The sequence below is a fragment of the Panulirus ornatus genome, chromosome 23 (genome assembly GCF_036320965.1).
Source record: "Panulirus ornatus isolate Po-2019 chromosome 23, ASM3632096v1, whole genome shotgun sequence".
Taxonomy (NCBI): Eukaryota; Metazoa; Arthropoda; class Malacostraca; order Decapoda; family Palinuridae; genus Panulirus; species Panulirus ornatus.
In genome coordinates this window covers 21,557,897-21,570,563 of record NC_092246.1, presented here as the reverse complement: position 1 = coordinate 21,570,563, position 12,667 = coordinate 21,557,897, and the positions used below count along the sequence as shown (strand labels likewise).

The 12,667-nt window shown below is 38.5% G+C and overlaps 1 protein-coding gene across 4 annotated transcripts in view; it reads left to right on the top strand.

Annotated features, from left to right (window-relative positions):
- The window catches only part of LOC139756888 (pyridoxal phosphate homeostasis protein), a 29,328-nt gene that overhangs the window by 7,257 nt on the left and 9,404 nt on the right, over nt 1-12,667 (top strand). For all 4 annotated transcript variants that reach the window (XM_071676776.1, XM_071676775.1, XM_071676778.1 and 1 more), the window contains exons 3-5: nt 1,490-1,639; nt 8,457-8,525; nt 11,600-11,741. In XM_071676776.1, coding sequence (XP_071532877.1) covers nt 1,490-1,639; nt 8,457-8,525; nt 11,600-11,741 — 361 coding nt within the window. The remainder of the gene's footprint in view (nt 1-1,489; nt 1,640-8,456; nt 8,526-11,599; nt 11,742-12,667) is intronic.

Here is a 12,667-nt window from a genome sequence, read left to right as displayed (position 1 = left end):
AGATCTTTAAATAGACATGTCAGATGCATGTCAGCATGGCATGTAGAATTCATATACATGTACAGCATTCTTTTATCCTACTCAAGTTCTGTCATGATTATCTCGTTTTTTATTAACCAGCTTTATGATTCTGTAGTTTTTTTTTTTTTTTACATATTATTTAAGATTCTTTTGTTCATATTTCATCATTTTTTATTTTTTATTTTTTCCCTGTTGTATGTACGAATGGTTGTAAGTTGCGTAGGTCGTAAGTAGGGGATCAGATGTAGTTGTAGAGCATGTTATTAAATGATATCGAAGATGGCGATAGTAGTTTATAAAGGAAAATGTTGAGTTGAATTACTAGTAGGGAATAAACGTATAAAAAACTCAACTGAATTCATTTATACCCTTCCTATATTTCATAGCATTCAAAATTTATTGTAATGTTCAGTAACCCAGTCAAATGATGGAGCACTGCCAAAATGTCAAAGAACAGGCAACAGAGTGAGTGGTTATGCAGTTCCCAGCAACAAATTTGATATGTTTTGCTATTAGCTGGTTACCAAGTGAGGTTTTAATGGTTTTTGATATTTTGCAAGTGAATTACCTATTTTAACCACATATATTCTCTGATATACAGTCCCTTATGGCTGTTTTTAATATCCCTCTGAAATATATTGTTCTAAATCATCCACCATATTTATCATTCTAATCTCTAAACTGTATAGTAGCATTACAAATTAGAATCGTAATATTCAAGGTAGAGCTAAACTGAATATATAACTTAGGTTTAAATAATATGACTTTTGTACAGATATGTAGGTGGTAGTTGGTAGGCAGCTAACAATTAGGGAAGCATAGTACCAGTACTATTCGTCAGGGAGGGTTAGTGATGGCTGCATATTTAGCCAGCACTTCATTGGTTGTCAACTTGCACTCCTCTAACCCAGGTGGCTGTCTTTTCTTTCTGCTTCACCCGCATGCAAACTTCTGGCATTCCAGCCATTAATATACAGTCTCTTTATCACACATAACACTTGACAACACTTAACTTGTACAGCTCATTCTTTGTAACTCATAATTTTCTTGCGAGGAACAGTATGCGCTACCTCTCTATCAGTATCTCTGAAGCCTGTTGTAATTTGAACTCCCTCAAAGGGGTGGCCACAGCAACAGAGTCTCCATAACCAAAGAACTCCAATGCTGCTAGCCCTGTATTTTGGCAAAATAAGAGCAATAGATAGAAGTAGTGAGTAGGAACATTTAGGCAGGAACATTGGGTAGAAGTAATTGGTAGGAACATTAGGCAGGAGATTTAAGTAGAAGTAGTACGAACATTAGGTAGGAGCTTCTGCAAGCACTGTGCTAGAGTTGCCCTCTGCCAGTGACGGATAAGGCACTAAAGGCTTAGAAGCAGCACTGGAGTTCACTAGTTATTAGTTTTTTAATGTGAATTTGGTTTTTGGTAACATATGACATGGACTGCATGCATCATTTTTACCCACAGGATGTTGCAGCTCTTTGTGCTCAACCGCGGTTGGTTGCTGTCAGTAAAACCAAGCCAAAGGAGATGATAATAGAGGCATATGCTGCAGGCCAGCGACATTTTGGTGAAAATTATGTCCAAGAGTTGGTGGACAAGGGTCATGATGAACAGGTAAGTCGTAGCATTTAGAGGAGGCTTTGTATTACCCCCTTTGCTACCCAGCAGGAGAGGACACAAGAAGTATGCAGATAATTGCTCCACTGGTGTCTAAATCAGTTTTCATTGTTCATCTTTTATTTATCATTATTATTCGTTTACTTTTAAAACTTTTGCATCTCACCTGAGTAAGGAATATTCTGGAGTTTTTCTATTTTAAGAGGGTAGGAAAAAAGTTTCTCAATTGATTTTGTGTTCCTTGATAATTTAGCAAACCTCCCCACTTTAATGTTCATGGAGGGAAGGAAATAATATGTAAAGGTACCTAGACTGAGTTTAGCCATCATAGTTTGAAGTTTTTGATCCATGAAGAGTTGGACATAGCAAAAAAGGTAACTTTTTAGCTCTTAGTGAACAGTGCTAATTCTCCACTGTCCTTCCTTCCCATTATTTTCTCAGTAGCATAGCCTTCCAGTTTGTCTTTCCGATGAGTTGAGAGCTGACTCTGTCGGTAATTGATTCACTTCGGATTTTTCCTGCTCAGTAATGTTAATAATGATTGGGATATTTAAGGGGACACCAAAACAGTAAGCAAACTACTTTGGGATCAGATATTAGGGTAAACTTTCATAGTTCTGTAGATTTACAATTTGTGTTTATGTCTTACATTTATGAATGCAACCAAAACTGCCCTATTATAAGCAGTCCACCATTACTTTTGTGACTTATCTAGGCCTTCACAAAATGAAGTCATATGATTGACTGCAGCAAACTTTTTAGCAAGCTCAGGGTCATTGGAATATTCTAAGAAACATCATGGGCTAAAGAACATTTTGAATAATGAGACAGTAGAGAAATTTTGTCCTTAGTTCATGATGGCAATTGTGGGTGTGTGCTGGGGAAAGCTATAGGCTGGAACAGATATTCAGCAATGGTTCTTAGGCTTTTAATGGAAGAGGCAGCTGACTGATACTAAAGATAGCCTGGAAGAGGTGACTTTCAGCTTAAAGGCAGTCAAGGATAACTTTACCCTCATTTTCTGTGGTAACTCTGCTGACAGTCTCAAACGAAGAACATACTAAACTGAAAACCCATTGTTGTGGAGGACGAAGTCCCATAGGTGCAAAGGACCAGGTTAAGTATCTTAAAAGTCCAATAGGAAGGCATGAATAATGAATGTACTGTTTAAGACCTTGTTCATGACTGTGGTGTTCCAACGATCACTAGTAAAAGGAAAACTTAGCAACTGAGGCAGCTGTTTTAATAGACTACTTTCCAACTACCCTGAATGTCATGTTGTGGAGTACCTGATCGCTGACGATGTTTTTCTTTTCCAACACCACCTTCATCGCATAGCTAGTTAATTATGGCATCATTGTACACTTCAGGAGGCAACAGAGGCATTGTTTTACTCTCCGTGTTACCATCTACAACACTTCAGTGATCAAGAGCTCTAGATATAAATTCAATATCAAGGTTATCATGATTCTCATCCATGAGATCTGGAAAGGTTTCTCAAAGCACACCTTTCATACATTTTGATGGAATCTGCTGATAGAGAGGAAGTAGGACTCAGAGACTCTGTTTTAAAGAAGGGAACTGCAGTGTCAAGATTGGTTACATTTAAGGACATCACAGAGGAGGAGGCAGACAAGTATTTTCAGCCTCATTTCTCATCACACCACTTCCACTTCTACCAAAATGACTGCCTTCCCCTCTTCCTTCTCTATTCATTTCCTATATGTGAAGTTGATAGTGATGTAGGACTCCAGTGTTCTATTGCCATCCACCTTTGAATCGTCCGTGCTCCTTTCTAATATCCTTTCATTATCTTCTAGAAGGGCAGGAGAAACGTTGCCAACTTCTGCAGGTCCTTGGGGTTTGCCAGCATTAGGACTACCTTACCATGCCTCTGTCATGGTTATGGTTTTTGGTTTTCTCTTATTGTTGTTGACTCTTTTCCAAGCTTGATTAATGTTTGTATATGATGTGTATGTTACATATTGTGTTACTGATTATTCTGTGGTTTAAAAGAGCAATATTGCTTGCTTTTTTATTTTTATTGGGAATGTAATCACCTTTTTCCAGTGTAGGTAATCATCATTTCCTTGGCTCATCAAAGGCAGTTCCTGCCCTTATGATATTACTTTGTTGATGAATTGGAAATATTTGTATGTCCAGGCTACCTAAGAATGTTTATATGATATCAGTTTATTAGTTCATTTTGTGTCATCATATTGTTTCATTTATTTGTTTTAATTAAAAAAGAAACAAGTGAAGTACAGTAAGGAGAGGGTAGATAGGGTGGTTTGATTGTAAGTTTTGAATTGAGAGAATCTAGAGGAAGTGGAGTGCTTTAGGTACATGGGAGTAAATGCAATAGTGTGCAGAGATGCAGAAGTTGAAGTGCACAGAGATAAGCTTTTATTGCTCCATGTGCCATTAGATGTTTTTTCCCGATGCCTTACGATACTTATGCCTAGGGCTGAAAATTAATGTGTTAAGGGGTAAACGAGTGTATGTGTAAGGTAGAGGTCAGTATCTCTTAATACAAAGATGGATATATTTGAAGGTATAATATTCATGAGAGTATTGTACAGATATGAGTCTAGGGCCTAGAATGGAAAAGGAAGGAAGAGGTTGGATACATTGGACTTGAAGTGTCTCAGGATAGATTGTTGTAAGGATTGATGCTGAAAGAGATAGGTGTGGTAGTAAGTGCAGTCTGATTGAAATGGCTGACAAGGGTGTGCTGAATTGGTTCAAACATATGGAGGGGATGAGTTGTTAGTCTGGCTAAGAGGATCAATGTGTAGGAAGTAGAGTGAACTAGGGGCAGGGGAAGACCTAGAAGGAAATGAAGGGACTGAGTGAAGTAGGCTTTGGGATATTAGGGCAAAAACATTCAGGAGGGTAAAGTGCTCCTATGGGATGATAGGAGAGAAGGGATTACTGTGGTGTATGGGGTTGACATGCTGAACATGAAATGGTCAAGATAAACCTTGGAATAATCTGTACAGCTTTGCTATGAATGATAAGATGTGGTTCTGGGACATTGTACATAGCAGCTGGAGATTGGAAGTGTGCGAAAGAGGCCATTGCTTGTTTGTTTTTAATACCTTTGCAAGGGTAGGAGAGGCAGTTGCTCTTGATAAAAGCCCCACAGTGGAGTACCCCATGAAGCAAATCTTTTTCCAATCCTCTTCAGTCTCTTCCTTTATCAGCTTCCATCATTTCCTGCAGACCGTATTGTGAAAGTCCTCTCGTGCTGATGATCCCAGTCACATCACAGCACTCTGACACAACACTACCAATGCAACAACAAACATTCAGCAGTACATCACTCAGTTAGAACTCTGGTTCACATGAAACAAAATGCATGATGAATGCATAACTAGCAACATTGCATCAAAATATGACCTTCTAGAACCACTTTCTTTGGATTTTGGTATTAATTTGATGGCCCTAGCTGGGGTAAAATTCTCTTGTCTTTCGTTTGAGGAGACTAGTGCATCTTCCCTTCAGCAGCATTAACTGGGAACTTTCAAAAGTTGTAGACCTTTTACATATTATTTATTTTTCTGGCATTTTAAATCCTCATCATCTTATGAGAATGCTTTTTGTATAACCTTGTTCTCTGGGAGTTTTTTTTTTCTTTTTTTTTTTTTTGCCGCTGTCTACCGTGTTTGCGAGGTAGCGCAAGGAAACAGATGAAAGAAATGGCCCAACCCTACCCCATACATATGTATATACATACACGTCCACACATGCAAATATACATACCTATACATCTCAATGTACACATATATATACACACACAGACATATACATATATACACATGTACATAATTCATACTGTCTGCTTTTATTTATTCCCATCGCCACCTTGCCACATATGGAATAACATCCCCCTCATGTGTGCGAGGTAGCGCTAGGAAAAGACAACAAAGGCCCCATTCGTTCACACTCAGTCTCTAGCTGTCATGAAATAGTGCCCGAAACCACAGCTCCCTTTCCACATCCAGGCCCCACAGAACTTTCCATGGTTTACCCCAGACGCTTCACATGCCCTGATTCAATCCATTGACAGCACGTCGACCCCGGTATACCACATCAATCCAATTCACTCTATTCCTTGCCCGCCTTTCACCTTCCTGCATGTTCAGGCCCCGATCACTCAAAATCGTTTTCACTCCATCTTTCCACCTCCAATTTTGTCTCCCACTTCTCCTCGTTCCTTCTACCTCCGACACATATGTCCTCTTGGTCAATCTTTCCTCACTCATTCTCTCCATGTGACCAAACCATTTCAAAACACCCTCTTCTGCTCTCTCAACCACACTCTTTTTATTTCCACACATCTCTCTTACCCTTACATTACTTACTCGATCAAACCACCTCACACCACATATTGTCCTCAAACATCTCATTTCCAGCACGTCCTCCCTCCTGCGCACAACTCTATCCATAGCCCACACCTCGCAACCATATAACATTGTTAGAACCACTATTCCTTCAAACATACCCATTTTTGCTTTCTGAGATAATGTTCTCGACTTCCAAACATTCTTCAAGGCTACCAGGATTTTCGCCCCTCCCCCACCCTATGATTCACTTCTGCTTCCATGGTTCCATCTGCTGCCAGATCCACTCCCAGATATCTAAAACACTTTACTTCCTCCAGTTTTTCTCCATTCAAACTTACCTCCCAGTTGACTTGACCCTCAACCCTACTGTACCTAATAACCTTGCTCTTATTCACATTTACTCTTAACTTTCTTCTTTCACACACTTTACCAAACTCAGTCACCAGCTTCTGCAGTTTCTCACACAAATCAGCCACCAGTGCTGTATCATCAGCAAACAACAACTGACTCTCTTTCCAAAACTCTTGCATTCACCTCCCTAACAACCCCATCCATAAACAAATTAAACAACTATGGAGACATCACACACCCCTGCCGCAAACCTACATTCACTGAGAACCAATCACTTTCCTCTCTTCCTACACGTACACATGCCTTACATCCTCGATAAAAACTTTTCACTGCTTCTAACAACTTGCCTCCCACACCATATATTCTTAGTACCTTCCACAGAGCATCTGTGTCAACTCTATCATATGCCTTCTCCAGATCCATAAATGCTACATACAAATCCATTTGCTTTTCTAAGTATTTCTCACATACATTCTTCAAAGCAAACACCTGATCCACACATCCTCTACCACTTCTGAAACCACACTGCTCTTCCCCAATCTTATTCTCTGTACATGCCTTCACCCTCTCAGTCAATACCCTCCCATATAATTTACCAAGAATACTCAACAAACTTATACCTCTGTAATTTGAGCACTCACTCTTATCCCCTTTGCCTTTGTACAATGGCACTGTGCAAGCAATCCGCCAATCCTCAGGCACCTCACCATGAATCATACATACATTAAATAACCTTACCAACCAGTCAACAATACAGTCACCCCCTTTTTTAATAAATTCCACTGCAATGCCATCCAAACCTGCTGCCTTACCGGTTTTCATCTTCCGCAAAGCTTTTACTACCTCTTCTCTGTTTACCAAATCATTTTTCCTAACCCTCTCACTTTGCACAACACCTTGACCAAAACACCCTATATCTGCCACTCTATCATCAAACACATTCAACAAACCTTCAAAATACTCACTCCATCTTCTCACATCACCACTTCTTGTTATCACTTCCCCATTATCCTCCTTCACTGAAGTGAATTTGTGAATTATATTTTATTTCCTGATTCAGAATGTTTTTGATGATGAGCTCTTATGGATCACTGTTAACTGAGGCCCCAGATTTGTTAGGCTAAGAATGTAACCATGAAATTGAGAAATAATCCAGTTATCATTCACTGTTGGAAGTTTTCATCAAGAGAGTATTATGCATTATGTCCATTGAAATCCCTTAGAGACATTTTAGATTTCATTAAATATTACCATGGGTATCATATTTTTGTAGACCCTGGAACTTTGAAACCCTGTCAGTGAGAAATGTCTGCATGGTTTAAGAAACTAATTTTGTTGGCTCTTTCTAGGCTTTATGGAGAGCACATAAAATAAGGAAGATAGCCTTCCTCAGAAACCTTTCATTGGAGGATATCAAGAGGAGGGGCCTTTGACACTCTTTTCCATCCTTCATGAAATGGCACCTTATTATGAATAAGGTGGATCCAACTTGTGTGGTTCTGGGTATTTCTCCTCCCAGAGAGTTGGATTTCAGTATGTCTGATTGACTATGAAGGTACTTGATTTTTTGTTTTTGGTCTGATTTGAAAGGTTTTTCTCTAACCCTCCTCCTCCATGCGGGTATGCTCCTCTACCCTTAAGACTGGCCGAAAAAGAAGAAATTGTTGATTTTGAAGGTTGGAAATCCTTTTCTTTCAGGTGTCTTCCAAGCATTTTTTTTTTTTTTTTTTTCCTGTATGGCCTTTTCCTTCTTTGTAAGAAAAAATTTTTTCTTTGTACCTTTTGTTGACCCCCTTGGGTTAGCATTACAATCTGTGAATTGTTAGCTTTAAATGGCTGGGAGTAAGTGGGTAGGTGATATTGAATTGGTGACTGTCACTAATTTGCTGAGAGTGAACTTGATAGTCAAGCATAAAGTGTTGGTGGTCCGAGAATTGACTGAAAAGGGTGAGTGAAAGAGAGCTTTCTCCCCAGTTTCATATGGAAAGGAATGATCCTAGCCTGATATTCCCTGAGGAACATCTTCAGTTCATGGGACACCACCTCGGAGAGAAAAGGTTTTTCATCCTTCTAAATATACATTTTTCTGTTTTATGTATTTGTTTTCCTTTCAGATATTGGTGGAGTGTCCTGATATTAAGTGGCATATGATTGGGCATCTCCAGAGCAACAAAGTTAAAAAGGTTAGTAAATTTGATGTAGAAAGATTGGTTTGCTCATATGTTCATCAACAATTTGCAGGTGCATTTTGAATTGGTTTACTTGGATGGAAAGAACCGAGAGGAAGTAAAATGTTTTAAATACCTGGGCTTGGACATTGCATTGGATGGAACTGTGCAAGCTGAAGTGAACTGTATGGTAGAGAAGATAGCAAACCTATCTATGAGTAACTATAAAGAGATGTTGCCATGATGGCAGGGCTTACATTTAGCATACACTGAACCTCTTTCTTGATGAAAAGGACTATTTTTCTTGCTTTTGCACAGCTCTCAATTCCAGTTTCATTTGGGGCTGATTTCAACCATGTGTCAAATTTTATTTTTAAAAAATTTGTATTTATTCCTTGCTTGTTTCTTATTGCTCTTAACTGCATATTTAAACAGTTGTTTGAGCTTACTTACAGGGCATTCATATAATTTTGTTTGATATATTAGTGGTATGTTTCAGTGTACTTACTGACTTAATAACCCTGTCACTTCCTTGTTGAAAGTATCTTCCTTTTCGAGAGGCTTTCAGGTTCACCATGTTTTCCTTTGCACTTTCAGTATGTTGCCACACTTAGATTATCATATATCTTTCCCTTTTTTATATGTTACAGAGTTCTAGTTCTTTCAGCCTTTCATATTGATAGTTAATGTGTTTTAATCCCTCACTTTTTCTTGTGAAGTATTTCTTAACTCCTTCTAATTTGTTTCCATTTGTTTCATTGGTAACCACACCGCAGTATTCAGGTTTGCTTATGTATTATATATTTTCATCAGTCGTGCCTTGTCGTGAACGTTCTTATCATAACACTCATTATTTGTGCTGTCTTTTGTTCTCAAAATTCTAGTTTCTCAATAATGATAACACCCAGGTTTTTAATATATGTATCAAGAAAAATTTTATGATTAGGTGAACATCCCAGAAATATTACGATGCAGTGAAATATTTGATGAAGCATATGTTTGTGTGAGAATGAAGTTAGTGGTCTTTTAAGTTATGAGGAATTATGTATTTATTTATAGTTACCCCAGGACCAATTTCTGTCAAAGAGTCATGGTATTATCCGGGGCCTTTCTAGATATTCCTGCAGCCCAAGGCTGTGCTGCTTCCAATAGTAGGGAAAAGTTTAGACTCCTCGGAGTAAGTTTTTTGATGAGACTGTACCATCATTGATACAGCCTCATCATAAGTTACTTTTCACTTTAGGTGTAACCTCAGTCAGGTGTAGTCTTGTAACACTGGTCATTATGACTGTCATTTTAGAAGTATAAGGTGGAAATAGGAAACACTGGTATGTTTATGCATTCTTTGACTTTAACTGCATTAATTTTTCTACCAAATAGAATTTTCTAATTGTTACGAGACTTTGCCTGAAAGTGGCTTTGTCATGAGTTAAAAATGTATGTTCAGTAAGATTGTATTATTATCAGTAGACAGAAAGGAATGCAGTCTTGTTATGGATCTTGCTCCTAAGAAGTCCAACATTTCCCTGCTCCTATCTAATGGGCAGCCTAGAAGTTTTAAGAACCCTATAAAAGGGATCTTGAGGCAGTATAATAGGGCAGTATAATAGTAATATGATAATAGTTGGTAGATAGCCACTCACCAGGGTGGTATGTTATCACTACAACCCGCATAGTGAGCCAGCACTTTAGTGGTTGTGAAATTGCACTCCTCTGACCAGGTTTTTTTTTTTTCTTTTCATATGTAAAGTGCTGGCATTATGTCTACAAATATATAGTATCTCCTTGTCACAATAAAACACTTGGCAGTACTCAACTCTCATGACTCATTCTTTGCAATTTAGATTTTCCTGCCGTGATTGCTACACACTAGCCTTGCCTTTAGGCAGAATGTTAGGAGCTTTAGATAGAACTAAGAAGGAATATTAGGCAGGAGCATTAGATGGAAACATTAGGTAGAAGTAGTGGGAAGGAACATTAGGTGGGAGCAATAGGTAGAAGCAGTAGGTTGGAATGTAAAGTAGAAACATTAGATAAAAGTAATTGATAAGAAGCTTAGGTTGAAGCCTTTGGAAATACTGGTTAGGGGACAGGTTAGTTGGGGTGTGAGTTTGAATGGAGAAAATGTGGAGGAAATGAAGTGTCGTAGATACCTGGGAGTGGACATTGCAGCAAATGAAACCATGGAAGCAGAAGCATTACAAGGTGAGTGAGGGAGTGAAAGTTCTGGAAGCATTTAGGAATGCATAGAAAGAGAGGTTCAGTATCTGAGAGGACAAAAATGGGTGTTTGAAAGCATAGCTGTCCCAGCCATGTTGTATGGATGTTAGACATGGGATGTAGATGAGAATGTGTGGAGAAGGGTGGATGTGTTTTTGAAATGAAATGTTTGAAAACAATATATTTTGTGAGATAGGTTGATCAAATAAGTAATAAAAGGGAAAGAGATAGATGTTGTAATAAGGACGTAAAGAGGGAATGAGTGAGAAGTAGACAAAGAGTTGACATATATTTGTCAGTAGAGGAGACAAGAGGGAGGAGACCACACTAGAGATGCAAGGATGAAATGAAAAAGATTTTGAGTGAAAAGGGCCATAATGTACATACAGGAAAGTGAAAGGCATGCATGGAATAGAATGAATTGCAGTGATGTGGTATACAGGGGACAATGTGCTGACAATTGATGGAACTAGAGCACTTGAAGCAGCCAGGTGAAGCCATGAAAAGGTATGTGGGGCCTGGTTTTAGTTAGGGGGCTGTGGTTTTTAAGCATTACATATCACAGTTAGAGACTGGATGTAAGCAAATAAGGCCTTTTCTTCTTTTCCCTAGCATTACCTTGCTAATGCAGGAAATATTATAATGATCAGGATGATGAAAATTGATTCACACAAAAATATTACCTCTTGTTTAAAACTAGGATTATTTTTCAGCTTTATTGCATCTTCATGTTTGTGAATCATGCTCTTTAAAGTAATTTCTGGAATAAGAATTTTTCACTTTAGTTTATTGCACTTTCATTTATGCACAGCATGATATTGTTTTCAACCTCCATCAATAATTTGTTATATTTTTTGCAATCTTGACAGATTATTGAGGTCCCCAATCTGTACTGCATTGAGACTGTTGACAGCATTAAGTTAGCTACTGCCATTGATAAGGCTGTTGAGAAGAACCAAGGGGACAAGACGTTGAGGGTTTTTGCTCAAGTGAACACCAGTGATGAAGAAAGTAAGTGACTGGCATTTAGACACTGGTTCATCAAAAGTAGTATTTTATACATTTCTGCTCTTGACAGTCCTCTGAATCCAAGCATTTGAACCACATTACAAAAAGTCCAGACCACTCATTCATTGTATTTACCTCTCCAATCAATACCTCCTACATGGGCTAGCCAATTACAGCCATGAATCATGTACATAACAGTTACCTGCACTTACTCAAAAGCAGTTGAACTCCAAATCAAAGCTGGGCAGCTGTGATTTTCATTCCTGTCAATTTTATTTACTGATTGACCAGAAATTATTTTGGAAAATAGAGTTTTATACATGAAAAACATTCAGAGGCCACTATTTCCAAATGTATGAAAGAAGTCAGAAATTAAGGATTATATTACATGGTAGGCATTGGAAGTAGTGCTGTTTTCATAGTATGATTTGAATTATAGATTGAATAATATCATACAGTAGTATATAAAACATGAGAAGTACTATCAATGAAAAAAGATAAAGATTTTTTTTTTTTCGCTGTCTCCTGCGTTTGCGAGGTAGCGCAAGGAAACAGACGAAAGAAATGGCCCAACCCACCCCCATACACATGTATATACATACATCCACACACGCAAATATACATACCTACACAGCTTTCCATGGTTTACCCCAGACGCTTCACATGCCCTGATTCAATCCACTGACAGCACGTCAACCCCGGTATACCACATCGATCCAATTCACTCTATTCCTTGCCCTCCTTTCACCCTCCTGCATGTTCAGGCCCCGATCACACAAAATCTTTTTCACTCCATCTTTCCACCTCCAATTTGGTCTCCCACTCCTCCTCGTTCCCTCCACCTCCGACACATATGTCCTCTTGGTCAATCTTTCCTCACTCATTCTCTCCATGTGCCCAAACCATTTCAAAACACCCTCTTCTGCTCT